Here is a 16,605-nt window from a genome sequence, read left to right on the forward strand (position 1 = left end):
CATTAGTTTGCTGGTTTTGAGCCCATATGCTTGCTTTTTATCCCCTGGTTGGGATAAAAAACAATTTCTAAAACACTTTTCTCTCTCTTTAGAGAGAAACAATAAGAAAATTAGGCAAAGGGACCATCGCTTGGCTAACAAAGCACAGAAGATGGCTTCACTCATTAACACCTTGTTAGGGCTGAAAAAAAAGGTGGTAGATTGCTTGCTAGCAAACAATGGAAGGTTGTTTCATTGTTAGCACCTGGTTAGGGCTGAAAAAAGGCTCAGCTGATTGTCGGAGGGAGTAGCAATGAAAGAAGCAGGCAAAGAAAAGATCGCTTAGCTAGCAAAGCACAGATCATTTCACTCCCTAGCACCTTGTTAGGGCTGAAAAAAAGGTGGTAGATTGCTTGCTAGCAAAGCACGGAAGATTGTTTCACTGTTAGCACCTGGTTAGGGCTGAAAAAAGGCTCAGCTGATTGTCGGAGGGAGTAGCAATGAAAGAAGCAGGCAAAGAAAAGATCGCTTAGCTAGCAAAGCACAGATCATTTCACTCCTTAGCACCTTGTTAGGGCTGCAAAAAAGGTGGTAGATTGCTTGCTAGCAAAGCACGGAAAGTTGTTTCACTGTTAGCACTTCCTTAGGGCTGAAAATAGACTCAGCTGATTGTCAGAGGGGGTAGCAATGAAAGAAGCAGGCAAAGAAAAGATCGCTTAGCTAGCAAAGCACGGAAGATTGTGTTAGCACGACATTAGGGCTAAAAAAAAGCTTAGTAAAAGCTACATTTGGAGTATAAGATGCACCCAAATTGTTAGCCTCTTTTTTGGGGGAAAGATGCATCTTATATTCCAAAAAATGTGGTATAAGACCACAGAGGGTGTGTGTGTGGTTGATGTAACCTCCCAAACGGATCCTAAGTAGCCTTTGGGACAATCCATTATAACTTTGAATGGTCACAAGTCAAGGGTTGTATAGAAACATAGAAACATAGAAGACTGACGGCAGAAAAAGACCTCATGGTCCATCTATACTATCTGCCCTTATACTATTTCCTGTATTTTATCTTAGGATGAATCTATGTTTATCCCAGGCATGTTTAAATTCAGTTACTGTGGATTTACCAACCACGTCTGCTGGAAGTTTGTTCCAAGGATCTACTACTCTTTCAGTGAAATAATATTTTCTCACGTTGCTTTTGATCTTTCCCCCCAACTAACTTCAGATTGTGTCCCCTTGTTCTTGTGTTCACTTTCCTATTAAAAACAGCTTCTCTATCTTCTCAGAAATGATTCTGATTTCTTTTTCTGTTTCCCCCCTCCAGGATCCAAGTCAATATCAATTTGGCAGGACCAAGATTTTTTTCAGAGCCGGACAGGTTGCCTATCTGGAAAAAGTGCGGTCAGATCGCCTGAGGCAAGCGTGCATCATGGTCCAGAAGAACATCCGAGGTTGGCTTCAAAGGAAGAAGTTCCTCCGCGTCAGACAAGCTGCAGTCATCATACAACAATATTTCCGCGGACAGAGGACTGTACGGTATACTTGCATGGGAGATGGTTCTTCGTTGATTCATGGCCAGCTTTAGAATGAACGTATTTGTAGCAAAATAAGCCATTGGCGGCGTTAGACGAGGGTTCTTCAAACTGGTGATCCCGCTGGTGAGACCACACTTGGAATACTGTACAGTAATACCTCGTCTTACAAACGCCTCATCATACAAACTTTTCGAGATACAAACCCGGGGTTTAAGATTTTTTTGCCTCTTCCTACAAACTATTTTCACCTTACAAACCCACTGCCGCCACTGGGATGCCCCACCTCCGGACTTCTATTGCCAGCAAAGCACCCGTTTTTGCGCTGCTGGGATTCCCCTGAGGCTTCCCTCCATGGGAAGCACCACCTCCGGACTTCTGTGTTTTTGTGATGTTGCAATTTCACTGAGGCTCCCTTCGCTGGGAAACCCCACCTCCGGACTTCCGTTGCCAGCGAAGCGCTCGTTTTTGCGATGCTGGGATTCTCCTGCTGTGATTTCCCTGCAGCATTGCAAAGTCCGGAGGTGGGATTTCCCATGGAGGGGAGCCTCAGGGGAATCCCAGCAGCACAAAAACAGGCACTTCGGCTGGCAAAAGGGGTGAATTTTGGGCTTGCACGCATTAATCGCTTTTCCATTGATTCCTATGGGAAACATTGTTTCGTCTTACAAACGTTTCACCTTAAGAACCTCGTCCCAGAACCAATTAAGTTTGTAAGACAAGGTATCACTGTATTCAGTTCTGGAGACCTCACCTACAAAAGGATATTGATAAAATCGAACGGGTCCAAAGACGGGCTACAAAAATGGTGGAAGGTCTTAAGCATAAAACGTATCAGGAAAGACTTCATGAACTCAATCTGTATAGTCTGGAGGACAGAAGGAAAAGGGGGGACATGATCGAAACATTTAAATATGTTAAAGGGTTAAATAAGATTCAGGAGGGAAGTGTTTTTGATAGGAAAGTGAACACAAGAACAAAGGGGCACAATCTAACGTTAGTTGGGGGAAAGATCAGAAGCAACGTGATAAAATATTATTTGACTGAAAGAGTAGTAGATGCTTGGAACAAAATTCCAGCAGACGTGGTTGGTAAATCCACAGGAACTGAATTTAAACATGCCTGGGATGAACATATATCTATCCTAAGATAAAATACAGGAAATAGTATAAGGGCAGACTAGATGGACCACAAGGGCTTTTTCTGCCGTCAATCTTCTGCGTTTCTAAGTTTCTATGTTGACAACTTGAAGGCTTGTTGACTTCAACTCCCAGAATTTATTTTATTTATTTTACTAATTGGATTTCTATGCCGCCCTTCTCTGAAGACTGGGGCAGCTTACAACATACAATAAAAAACCCCATAAAATACAATGACAAATCCAATTAATGAACTAAATAACTGAGCCAAAATCCCTAATACTTTAAAAAATCAATTGTACACATTCAGACTTCAATCATACATAACATTCATTAGCCAGGGAGCCTGAGATCTAATGGCCCCAAGCCTGGCGACATAAATGAGTCTTAAGACACTTACGGAAGGCGAGGAGGGTGGGGGCAATGCGAATCTCTGGGGGGAGCTGATTCCAGAGGTCCGGGGTCACCACAGAGAAGGCTCTTCCCCTGGGCCCTGCCAAATGACATTGTTTAGCTGACGAGACCTGGAAAAGGCCAACTCTGTGGGACCTAACCGATCGCTGAGATTCATACGGCAGAAGGCGTTCCCGCAAGTAATCTGGCCCGGTGCCATGTAGGGCTTTATAGGTCATTACCAACATTTTGAATTGTGTCCCGAAACCAATCGGCAACCAATGCAGTCCATGGAGAGTTGGAGTAACATGAGCATGTCTAGGAAGGCCCATGACTGCTCGCGCGGCTGCATTTTTCGAACTTTTTGAACACTCTTCAAAGGTAGACCCAACTGGCTGGGGAATTCTGGGAATTGGAGTCCACAAGTCTTTAAATTATCAAGTTTGGAGACATCCCATCCCACCCGTTAGATCCATGAGACAGATCCAAACAACAACGGTTGAGTGGAAGCACCTTCTTCAGAAGGTGTCTTCAAGGGAGACTTTCACTTACAAAACCAAGAGCCGGGATGGCGCAGCAGGTAGAGTGCTGTACTGCAGGCCACTAAAGCTGACTATAGATCTGTAGGTCAGCAGTTCAAATCTCATCACCGGCTCAAGGTTGACTCAGCCTTCCATCCTTCCGAGGTGGGTAAAATGAGGACATGGATTGTGGGGGCAATAGGCTGGCTCTGTTAAAAAAGTGCTATTGCTAACATGTTGTAAGCCGCCCTGAGTCTAATTTTTTCATTCATTCATCCATCCATCCATCCATCCATCCATCCATCCATCCATCCATCCATTTATTTATTTATTTATTTATTTATTTATTTATTTATTTATTTTGTCCAATACACAATGAGGGTTTTAGTGGGTATATATCAATATATATATAGTAAAATGCATGATGAAGGTTATAGAGGAGATGCTCATAGTAAAATATATCTAAGAAATAATAGAAGAGAAGATATAGGAATAGAACATATCAATGAAAGAATAGAAGAAGAGATATAGGAATAGAAGAAAGGAATAGGAGATATAGGAGAGCAATAGGACAGGGGACAGAAGGCACTCTGGTGCACTTGTACTCGCCCCTAAGTCTAAGGAGAAGGGCGGCATAAAAATCAAACAAACAAACATCTTATTCCTTCTTTTTCTCCAGGAAAGCTATCAGTGCCAGGGCCCTGAAGGAAACCTGGGCTGCCATTGTTATCCAGAAATACAGCCGAGGATACTTGGTGCGTAGACTTTGCCAACTCATCCGTGTGGCTGCTTTAACCATCCAGGCCTTTGTTCGAGGATTTCTAGCGAGGAAGAAATACAGGAAGGTAATAAACAATCGAAATGGAATTCCCCAAGGACCCATCATTATAATGGGACAGAAGGAAAAGGGGGGACATGATCGAAACATTTAAATATGTCAAAGGGTTAAATAAGGTCCAGGAGGGAAGTGTTTTTAATAGGAAAGTGAACACAAGAACAAGGGGACACAATCTGAAGTTAGTTGGGGGAAAGATCAAAAGCAACGTGAGAAAATATTATTTGACTGAAAGAGTAGTAGATGCTTGGAACAAACTTCCAGCAGACGTCGTTGGTAAATCCACAGTCACTGAATTTAAACATGCCTGGGATAAACATATATCCATTGTAAGATAAAATACAGGAAATAGTATAAGGGCAGACTAGATGGACCATGAGGTCTTTTTCTGCCGTCAGACTTCTATGTTTCTATGTTTCTATAATAATATTAACAGGGTTGGAAGGGACCTTGGAGGTCTTCTAGTCCAACCCCCTGCTTAGGCAGGAAACCCTACACTATTTAAGACAGATGGTTATCCAACATCTTCTTAAAAACTTCTAATGTTGGAGTATTCACAACTTCTGGAGGCAGGCTGTTCCACTGTTCCAATTCTGTTACTTATGTGTGATGTGATGTATAGCCCATGAAGTGATAAGTAAAATATACCAGTGTATTCTTCATTTTCCATTCATTGCTATTGAAACTTATTATTGCCTTTGCCACCTGTGTTTAAGACTAGGTGTATTTTCCATACCTTTTCTTTCTCCCTTTGTTATAGTCTTTGCAGATGGAATAGAATAGAATTCTTTATTGGCCAAGTGTGATTGGACACACAAGGAATTTGCCCTTGATGCATATGCTCCCAGTGTACATAAAAGAAAATATATGGTGCATATGCTCTCAGTGTACATAAAAGAAAATAATAATAATAATAATAATAATAATAATAATAATAATAATAATAATAATAATAATTTATTGGATTTGTATGCCGCCCCTCTCCGTAGACTTGGGGCGGCTAACAACAATGATAAAAACAGCATGTGACAATCCAATAATAAAACAACTAAAAACCCTTATAATAAAACCAAAAATAGAGACAAACATACCATGCATAATTTGTAATGGCCTAGGGGGAAAGAATATCTCAACTTCCCTATGCCTGGCGGTATAAATGAGTCTTGAGTAGTTTACAAAAGACAGGGAGGGTAGGGGCAATTCTAATCTCCATGGGAAGTTGGTTCCAGAGGGCAGGGGCCACCACAGAGAAGGCTCTTCCCCTGGGGCCCTCCAAATGACATTTTTTAGTCGATGGGACCTGGAGAAGGCTAACTCTGTGGGACCTTATCAGTCGCTGGGATTCGTGCGGTGGCAGGCGGTTCCGGAGCATGGTGCATATGCTCTCAGTGTACATAAAAGAAAATATACATTTGTCAAGAATCATGAGGTTCAATATTTAAAGATTGTCATAGGGGTCAAATAAGCAATCATGAAACAATCAATATTAATAAAAATCGTAAGGATGCAAGCAACAAGATACAGTCATAAGTGGGAGGATATGGATGACAGGAATGATGAGGAAAAAACTACTAGTAATAGTAGTGCAGACTTAGTAAATAGTTTGACAGTGTTGAGGGAATTATTTATTTAGCAGAGTGATGGCGTTTGGGGGAAAAAATGCTCTTGTGTCTAGTTGTCTTGGTGTGTGGTGCTCTATAGGGATGTCTTGAGGGTAGGAATTGAAATAGTTTATGCCCTGGACACGAGGGGTCAGTAATGAATTTATTTACCATTTAATAAAATTAGTCAACTATTCTCTAGACCAGTGTTTCCCAACCTTGGCCACTTGAAGATATTTGGACTTCAACTCCCAGAATTCCCCAGCCAGCGAATGCTGGCTGGGATATTCTGGGAGTTGAAGTCCAGATATCTTCAAGTTGCCAAGGTTGGGAAACACTGCTATAGACAGAGGGTTATTAAATGATGAGGCGTGCTGTCAGTTTGTCCACTTGCTGCGTGAGGGAGGCGGCGGTTTCTAAATTTGATAAATAAATACATGAAATTTTCTTACAAAGATGCTTGAAGAACAGAAAGCTTTAATCCTCCAGAAGTACGCCCGGGCATGGCTTGCCAGACGCCGATTCCAAAGCATTCGCCGTTTCGTCCTGAACATCCAGCTTTCGTACAGAGTCCAACGGCTGCAGAGGAAACTGGAAGAACAGGTAGCGAAGAAGTCTCACTTTCGTTTAAATAAATCAGGGTGTTTTTGTTTATGTTTCTCTTGCCTAATGCCGTGTTTCCAAACCTTGGCAACTTGAAGATATCTGGACTTCAACTCCCAGAATTCCCCAGCCAGCATTGAAGTCCAAATATCTTCAAGTTGCCAAGGTTGGGAAACGCTGGCCTAATGGATGCTTTTTATCCTGGTTTTAGAATAAGGAAAACCACAGTTTGTTGGAAAAGCTGGCCACGCTTGCTTCAAGCCACTCCAGTGATATAGAAACCATTCAAAAACTTCAACAGGATCTTGAGAAATTAACCGGGCAGAGGAAAATATCTGAAGAAAATGAAAGGAAGAACAGGATGGGCTATGAACAGGTGAGGCGTAAGAGAATGTACAGGTAGTCCTGGACCAGGGGTGGGCAGGTACGAAGTGGGGTAGCGAAAATGGAGCCCTACCCCAGAGCACTCAATTTGCACCTAAAGATGTTGAAAGAAAATGTAGGGCGTCCTCATTGGGCAGCCTCTGCGCTCTTCCCAAAAGCGTTTAAAAACCCCAAACCCAGCGTTCTGTTACAAACAAAAGCGTCTAGGAAAAGTATAAGGAGATAAGATCTGGAATTAATTCTATGTGATCTGGGTTTCTGCCTCCCTGTCCTTTCCGAATGACTATATTGTTCTCTAGAACAGAGGTCTTCATAGCTGGCTGGAGAATTCAGGGAATTGAAATTCACAAGTCTTAAAATTGCCAGGTTTGGGGACTCCTGCTCTAGAAAATAAAATGAATAATGCTTGAAACCTAATGTTTTGCCAGAAACCTTGATTTTGTTTGGGAGTCTGCAGGAAGGAGGGCTAAGGCTGTTAATATATACTGTATACAGCGTTCCTCAATTTTTGCGGGTTCGAACTTCGCGAAAAGTCTGTACCACGTTTTTTCAAAAATATTAATTTAAAAATACTTCACAGTTTTTCCCCCTATACCACGGTTTTTCCCGCCCGATGACGTCATATGTCATCACCAAACTTCCGTCCGCCTTTAATAAATATTTTTTCTAATAAACTTTAATAAATAAACATGGTGAGTAATAATCTAAATGGTTGTTAAGGGAATGGAAAATTGCAATTTAGGGGTTTAAAGTGTTACAGGAAGGCTTGTGATACTGTCCATAGCCAAAAATGGTGTATTTACTTCCGCATCTCTACTTTGCGGAAATTCGACTTTCGCGGGCGGTCTCGGAACGCATCCCCCGCAAAAATCGAGGGAACACTGTATTCTTGCTTTATCTTCTCCATAAAGAAGGTCTCAGGACTTGAAAAGCACAACTTGAGCCTACAGGAGGAAAAGAAGAAATTGGAAAAAGAACTTCAAAAGAAAACCGAGGAAATGAAAGGTGGGGTCACTCTGTTACTCTGAGAATTAGTTGCTCCATTTTGACCTTTTCATACTAGCTTCACAATAAGCAATAATATAAAGCAGAATTTCCGAGCCAGAATATTGAACATAAAGACAATTTTGCTATTGTGTGTTGAGTGAATTCTATCTTTCTGCTTTGCAAATTTTGGTTTATACACTGCTCAAAAAAAGAAAGGGAACACTTAAACGACACAATATAACTCCAAGTAAATCAAATTTCTGTGAAATCAAACTGTCCACTTAGGAAGCAACACTGATTGACAATCAATTTCACATGCTGTTGTGCACATTCAACTTTGTACAGAAGAAAGTATTCAATGAGAATATTTTATTCATTCAGATCTAGGATGTGTTATTTGAGTGTTGCCTTTATTTTTTTGAGCAGTATAGTTTGCATATTATGTGAATTAAGTCTTAGGGCTTACCAAGCATGGTCAAGACACAAGTCTAAGACTATAATAGCCATAAAAGAACAAGATATTTTTTTTTTAAAGATCACAATATTTACAATACCAATGTTGTTATAACTATGCTTTAAAACGTTTAATGTTATCTTGGCTGTTTATCTAAACAAATGCTTTTGTCCACTATAGTTGGCAGATACATTAAGTTTTAAGATTAGTATAACTGGAAGGCAACAATTTTAATACTTTAATATTAAATTCACATTATGATAAGTACAGACTTGGCTTTTAAAAAAAATTGTAATGTTTCTCCAATTCTTTGCAGATTGCTATGTAAACTGACTTCATATCAAATTAAACTTTCTAAACTTTGCTTGATAGTCTTTTAAATAACATCTGGCTTAATTTTAATTATGCCACTGTATCTAAAAAACTTTTTTTTAATGTAAGTATTATCTTTCTTCAGATAAACTGGATAATTTGACGAAGCAATTATTCTCCGACGTTCAAAGAGAGGAAAAGCAACGAATGTATGGAATTTAACTTCTTTTTTCAAATTGTTTTCTTAAGAGTATTTGGCTTTCTTGTTTGCAAAGCATCATTTTAAAATTTGTGAAGAGGTATTAATTTAAGTAGGATGTATAAGCAGAAAGTATGCATACTCAATTCTAAAAATACAGGGTCAATCCTGAAAAATTAGCATGACTCTCCAGCCATGGGAAAGTTTGCAAAGAATAATTGAGCTATTTTTATATGAGCTTTTTGCACAACCCGATTTAGAAAATAAAGTTAGAAATCGAAAGTATTTAATAAGGCCTGATATTATGGCTCCACATCTCCAGGGGGAGCAATCATAATACAACTTTTGTGATTTCTGGAATGACCTTATAATCCTGTGGGAAGACTATTTGCCAACATCTTAATAATTATATGAGGATTGTGCATTCAATCTCATAATGTTAAAATAAGTCAGCTCCTTGGATTTCAAAAGGATTGTCATTTAAAGGTGGTGTCTTTCTTTTTTAAAAGTTACTGGCATATACACTGCTCAAAAAAATAAAGAGAACACTCAAAAGAACACACCTTAGATCTGAATGAATGAAATATTCTCACTGAATACTTTGTTCTGTACAAAATTGAATGGGCTGACAACATGTGAAATTGAGTGTCAATCGGTGTTGTTTCCTAAGTGGTCAGTTTGATTTCACAGACGTTTGATTTACTTGGAGTTATATTGTGCTGTTTTTTTGAGCAGTGTACATCAGTGTTTCTCAACTTTAGCAAACGAATGCATGGATTTCAACTCCCAGAATTCCCCAGCCAGCAAGAGGAATTCTGGGAGTTGAAGTCCACAATCAAAGTTCCCAACTTTAAGAAACACATAATACACGGGAATGGGACTTTTTGCCTCCGCCAGTTGGATGAAGCTCTTTCCTCCGCAGCAGCTGATCGGCCGCTGCCTTCACTCCCTCGCCCCAAAGGGCTGGGGCCAAGAGCTAGGGCCTTTGGGCGAGGGAGTGAAGGCAGCGGCTGATCAGCTGCTGCGGAGGAAAGAGCTTCATCCAACTGGCGGAGGCAAAAAGTCCTAAACCCATAATACAAATCTTCAGTTTAAAATATGGGTGCTGAAAGAAAAGGAGTGAAAGTTATACTTGTGTAATAATGCTGCTTTATTGTTTGTGTTCTTTTATTATCATTTTTTTCTAAAAACAATATATTTCACCTTATTATATGCCGCAAGAGATCTGAATATAATAACAAGCGATACAAGTGATCCGCAGATTTGTAATTGACATGCGTCTTAGACATGTGGAATTGTGTTCCTAGAAGGATGAGACTGTTCTTCCTTGTGAATCTTTGCAGAATATTGGAGAAAAATTTCCAGAGCCAGAAACAAGATTATGAAAAAAGGATAGAGTCACTCGGTGCAGAAATAATGCTTCTCAAAGAGGAAAATGCTTGGCTGAAAAATCAGATCCAAGAAATGCAACTAGCTCAAGACGGCTTGAAAACGGAAATAGAGGAGATTTCAAACCAAATAAAGGTAGGGAAAGAAATGAAAAAAAGATTAAGAATCTTCATAGACGTAATAAATGAAAGAGGTGGATATTAATTTGGGATTGTTTCTTACTGTTAGCATTCCACACTGGGCTTATACCCAATGTTAAAATACCGAACTTGAAATAACAGTATATGTGGCAGTGGTGGTTGTTGAGCCAATAACACAGACCAATATAGTAGAGTATAAATATTATTTACAATGTATAAGATAGACTAACCAGCATCTACAGTCAGACAGGTCCAGGTCAAGTAATCATATACAGCACTAACCGTTAATAATACTGTATACACAGTTCTACATAATATCATAAGTATAATACATTGTCCAATATTAAGCACACAGCAAGTACATAGACCAATACTTAGCACACAGCAGTATTAAGCACACAGCAATATATTAGTACAGTACACAGCAATATTAAGCACACAGCAATATATTAGCATGCAACAATATTAAGCACATAGCAATATACTTAGCACACAACAATATATTAGCACACAGCAGTATTAAGCACACAGCAATATACTTAGCACACAGCAATAGCAAGCATTAGCAAGACTAACCGCAATATAATACAATAACCTACAATACAATACAAAAGACACATCTGTCTTCCTAGCTCTTAAACATTATGCTATTTCCTCCAAACATACATTGCTGGTTAGTTCATATATTGACAAACCCAACCTGTGCAGTACCTAGTACTGACACTTATTTTATTCAAATTCCGGATTTCAAAATGCTGTGCACTATTACTATTATATACTTATTTTTATTATTGTTATATTCATATGCTGCACACTTTATTCTTATTTTTGCTATTCTCTCCCTATGCTTCCTACCTAAGCGCTATCAATCCTAAAACTTAAACATAATTCCAAATTCCAATAGCTTGTGGCTATTGTAGTATTGTCCTTTTTTGTTTTTGCCTCTCATTATTTGCGTCTCATTGGACGATGTCTCGTTCTATCAATGTTTAATGAACCCAGACAATCCCTGAATTGCGAAAAGAAATAGACTTCCTCCAGATTCAAAAACTGGACGCGGAGAAGCAACTACAATCCCAGAAGCGTGAAATGAGAGGTAATTGGAAAACATCACTCATTCCCATAATTAAAATATGCCGGCGAATGGATTTCACAGTCCAAGTGCTATAATTAGATAGCATTCTGTCTTGAAGTCATCTTTGGGCATTTATACAATGACTCTGGAAATGCAGAAGTATTGTGCACAAAAGAGAGGGAAAAGGAAAGGATTGAAAACTGGGAGAATTACTGGGTTTTTTGGAGTATAAGACACACCGGAGTATAAGACACACCTGAGCTTTTGGGGAGGAACATAGGGAAAAGTTTAGTTTAGTTTAGTTTTATTGGATTTATATGCCGCCCCTCTCCGAAAACTCGGGGCGGCTAACAACAATCATAAACAATGTACAATAAAATCCAATACTAAAAGCAAATTTAAAACCCCTTAATATATAAAAACCAAACATACATACAAGCATACCATATATACAGTTGTGACGGCCTAGGGGGAGAAAGAGTCTTAATTCCCCCATGCCTGGCGGCAGAGGTGGGTTTTAAGTAGCTTACGAAAGGCAAGGAGGGTGGGGGCAATTCTGATCTCTGGGGGGAGTTGGTTCCAGAGGGTTGGGGCCGCCACAGAGAAGGCTCTTCCCCTGGGTCCCGCCAAGTGGCATTGTTTAGTTGTCGGGACCCGGAGAAGACCCACTCTGTGGGACCTAACTGGCTGCTGGGATTCGTGCGGCAGAAGGCGGTCCCTAAGGTAATCTGCTTACCAGATGTTTATCTGGCTAGTGTCCTTAGTCTGGTCAGCTTCAGCACATTATTTTATCCCCTGGTTAGGGCTTTAAAAAAAATTATTTGGAGAGAGTAATTTATTTATTTATTTATTTATTGGATTTGTATGCCGCCCCTCTCTGTGGACTTGGGGCGGCTAAAAGAGTGATAAAAACAGCATGTAACAATCCAATACTAAACAACTAAAAAACGCCTTATTATAAAACCAAACATACATACAAACATACCATGCGTAAATTGTAAGGCCTAGGGGGAAAGAATATCTCAGTTCCCCCATGCCTGGCGGCAGAGGTGGGTTTTAAGCAGCTTACGAAAGGCAAGGAGGGTGGGGGCAGTTCTAATCTCTGGGGGGAGTTGGTTCCAAAGGGCTGGGGCCGCCACAGAGAAGACTCTTCCCCTGGCTCCCGCCAAACGACATTGTTTAGTCGATGGGACCCGGAGAAGGCCAACTCTGTGGGACCTAACTGGTCGCTGGGATTCGTGCGGCAGAAGGCGGTCCCGGAGATAAAATGAAGGAGCTTGCAAGGCAGTAAGGGCTGGGAAAATCATTAGCACCTGGAAAGAAACATTCCGAGCAAGTAGAGCAATGGAAAAAACCCTGCAAAGACTTAGGGCTTGGAAAACATTCTTTGCAGAGAGTAACAATGATAGGGCTTGCAAGGGGGGGGGTAAGAGCTGAGAACTTTGTTAGCAACTGGTTAGGGCTGGAGAGAAACATTTGGAGCAAGTTAGAGAAATGAAAAAACCCTGCAAAGACTTAGGGCTTGGAAAACATTCTTTGCAGAGAGAAACAATGAAAAATCGTTAGCATCTAGTTAGGGCTGGGGGAAAAAAGCTACATTCAGAGTATAAGATGAACCCAAATTATCAGCCTCTTTTAGGGAGAAAAAGGGTGTCTTATACTTCAAAGAATACGCTAATTAGCAAGTGTTGCCTGCCGACTCTATGTTGGTTGAGGCAGGCAAGGTTCCCTTGAGTACCACTTGTTGGGGGTCAAGGGAAAGGGAGAGTTTTGCCTTCTCTTTCTGCTCAAGATCCCCATGGACAATTGGTGGGCCACTGTGGGACACAGAATGCTGGACTCATTGGGCGTGGGCCCGATTCAGCCTGGCTCTTCTTACGTTATTAAGTGCAGTCAAAGTAGAAAGTCAACATGCACGCAACTTTTCTTCTTTTCTCCCACTTAGAGAAGATGTCCGAGATTACAAAGCAACTCTTGGAAAGTTATGACTTTACAGAAGTGAGGAGCAGGTAGGTCCTGGTCTGTCTTGGTTGGGTTTCCAGAATGCAGCAGTTTCCAGTTCTTCTTCACGAAAGTTTCTCCCAACCTCCTCTATCCTTCCTGCCTTATAAACAGGTTGTCTCCTGAAGACTTGCAACATTTGAATGAAGATGGTGAGCTCTGGTTTGCCTACGAAGGCTTGAAAAAAGCCACACGGTGAGCTGTGTTTTCATTTGTTTGGGGGATATTGTCTTGAGTCACATATTGGTAGGAATTATGGAGGCACAACACTTCTATCAGTTATTTCTAGAAACATAGAAACATAGAAGACTGACGGCAGAAAAAGACCTCATGGTCCATCTAGTCTGCCCTTATACTATTTCCTGTATTTTATCTTAGGATGGATATATGTTTATCCCAGGCATGTTTAAATTCAGTGACTGTGGATTTACCAACCACGTCTGCTGGAAGTTTGTTCCAAGGATCTACTACTCTTTCAGTAAAATAATATTTTCTCATGTTGCTTTTGATCTTTCATAGAAACATAGAAGACTGACGGCAGAAAAAGACCTCATGGTCCATCTAGTCTGCCCTTATACTATTTCCTGTATTTTATCTTACAATGGATATATGTTTATCACAGGCATGTTTAAATTCAGTTACTGTGGATTTACCAACCACGTCTGCTGGAAGTTTGTTCCAGGGATCTACTACTCTTTCAGTAAAATAATATTTTCTCACGTTGCTTTTGATCTTTCCCCCAACTAATTTCAGATTGTGCCCCCTTGTTCTTGTGTTCACTTTCCTATTAAAAACTCTTCCCTCCTGAACCTTATTTAACCCTTTAACATATTTAAATGTTTCGATCATGTCCCCCCTTTTCCTTCTGTCCTCCAGACTATACAGATTGAGTTCATGAAGTCTTTCCTGATACGATTTATGCTTAAGACCTTCCACCATTCTTGTAGCCCGTCTTTGGACCCGTTCAACTTTGTCAATATCTTTTTGTAGGTCATGTCTCCAGAACTGAACACAGTATTCCAAATGTGGTCTCACCAGCGCTCTATACAGCAGGATCATAATCTCCCTCTTCCTGCTTGTTATACCTCTAGCTATGCAGCCAAGCATCCTACTTGCTTTTCCTACCGCCCGACCACATTGCTCACCCATTTTGAGACTGTCAAAAATCACTCCCCCTAAGTCCTTCTCTTCTGAAGTTTTTGCTAACACAGAACTGCCAGTACAATACTCAGATTGAGGATTCCTTTTCCCCAAGTGCATTATTTTACATTGGGAAACATTAAACTGCAGTTTCCATTGCTTTGACCATTTATCTAGCAAAGCTAAATCATTTACCATATTACAGACGCCTCCAGGAATATCAACCCAATTGCACACTTTAGAGTCATCGGCAAATAGGCAAAACTTCCCTACCAAACCTTCCCCTATGGATGACGGATCACAATCTCCCTCTTCCTGCTTGTTATACCTCTAGCTATGCAGCCAAGCATCCTCTCATTATTCCTCTCTTAAATTGGCTAGATAAATTGCCCTATGGCAAGTAACGGGCTGTCTTGAGTGATATTTTCAGCACAAACCCACCACTATGTTGCTTTATTGCCGCGGTTCTCAACCTTTCTAATGCCTAGTGTTGTTCTCCCTGCAGAGTTTTGGAAAACCATTTCCAGAACCAGAAGGACAACTACGAAAGAGAGATAGATGAACTGAATGTTAAAATAAACCATCTGATTCAAGAAATCACCCACCTACAGAAACTCTTCAGGGAGGAAAACGACACCAACGAATGTATCCGCCTCCAAGTTGCCAGGCTAACCTCGGAGAACATGGTGAGGACTATGATAGAACTTAGAAAATACCTTCTAGAACCAAATGGCTACCAAGTAGAAACAGGTAAGCAAATGGCAAAACCAGGTGTATCTACAGGTAGTCCTCAAACTTACAATCCCTGCTGGGACCAGAACTTCCAGTGCCAAGCAAGGTGATTCAATTCAATTCAATTTATTATTATTACAGTCATAGACCAAAACAAACAAATACACTTAGTGAATACACAGTCAAAAGTTGTAGGATGAAATGATAAATAACAGATAAAATCCATGATAAAAATCCAGTCTATCAATTGTGCATCGTCAATACTACTAAAATTACAATCCATAAGTTGTGAGGTCTATATTCAGTTTGGTACTACAGTAATACCTCATCTTACGAACTTAATTGGTTCTGGAAGTAGGTTCGTAAGGCGAAAAGTTCGTAAGACGAAACATTGCCTTTTTCTGCCGTCAGTCTTCTATGTTTCTATGTTTCTATCCCAAAGCGCATAACTATATGTCCGTGGGGATTCTCAGCCGTCGTTCAAAAGAACCGATTGCAACTCGCTTTTCTCAATGCGGTTTTAACTTCAAGTAGCTGCTAAACCAAAAGATTGTAAGTTGAGGATTACCTGTATTACTAGTTGGCCTTCAGATTTGCATGTGAGCATGCTGCCTGTTTTTAACCATTGGCTCCCAGGCTGCTGCAAGCACAGAAGCATGCAGAACAGAAGCTATGCACGTAGCACAACCTCCGCTACCGATGCGCATCTCCAAAACAGGGTTTATGGTATATATCAAGATCTTCTTTGCTTCAAAAAAAGCGCATAATAGTTACTGGAGAAAGCCATTTTTTATTTTCTCGTTGTTGTTATTATAATAATCATAAAAATAAAGGAATGACATAATTATCGGATTCTTCCCTCCCCTTATTCCTTTTTTGGGTTGAAGATCATGCCTGACCTTAAGCTTCAGGTTTCTGAACTTCAGAAGCAGAAGGTGGATCTTGAGAATCGCCTTCAAGATGAACTTGCCAAGAAAAACGGTAATTGGCACAATGGGGGTGTTTTCCATGGAGGTCCTACTTTGTAGAAGACAGGAGAGCATCTTTCATGTCGTGCCAATCCCTCCCTCTGCAACCAAGAGCCAGAATGGTTGGTGGAAAAGGTCCTGAGTCCTGACCTTAAAGGAGACCCGAGTTCAAGTCCTATTTGGAAGCTGACCAGATGAGTTTGTGTTGGTTAATTTTTTAA

The 16,605-nt window shown here is 40.4% G+C and overlaps 1 protein-coding gene across 1 annotated transcript in view; it reads left to right on the forward strand.

Annotated features, from left to right (window-relative positions):
• MYO5C (myosin VC) overlaps positions 1–16,605 on the forward strand; it is a 67,811-nt gene that overhangs the window by 30,569 nt on the left and 20,637 nt on the right. Inside the window, exons 19-30 of the mRNA XM_070763070.1 lie at positions 1,304–1,515; positions 4,244–4,409; positions 6,457–6,603; positions 6,815–6,979; positions 7,899–7,992; positions 8,886–8,949; positions 10,283–10,463; positions 11,471–11,564; positions 13,489–13,552; positions 13,659–13,739; positions 15,190–15,370; positions 16,304–16,397. Coding sequence (XP_070619171.1) covers positions 1,304–1,515; positions 4,244–4,409; positions 6,457–6,603; positions 6,815–6,979; positions 7,899–7,992; positions 8,886–8,949; positions 10,283–10,463; positions 11,471–11,564; positions 13,489–13,552; positions 13,659–13,739; positions 15,190–15,370; positions 16,304–16,397 — 1,543 coding nt within the window. The remainder of the gene's footprint in view (positions 1–1,303; positions 1,516–4,243; positions 4,410–6,456; positions 6,604–6,814; positions 6,980–7,898; positions 7,993–8,885; positions 8,950–10,282; positions 10,464–11,470; positions 11,565–13,488; positions 13,553–13,658; positions 13,740–15,189; positions 15,371–16,303; positions 16,398–16,605) is intronic.

This window comes from Erythrolamprus reginae, chromosome 10 (genome assembly GCF_031021105.1).
Source record: "Erythrolamprus reginae isolate rEryReg1 chromosome 10, rEryReg1.hap1, whole genome shotgun sequence".
Lineage (NCBI taxonomy): Eukaryota > Metazoa > Chordata > Lepidosauria > Squamata > Dipsadidae > Erythrolamprus > Erythrolamprus reginae.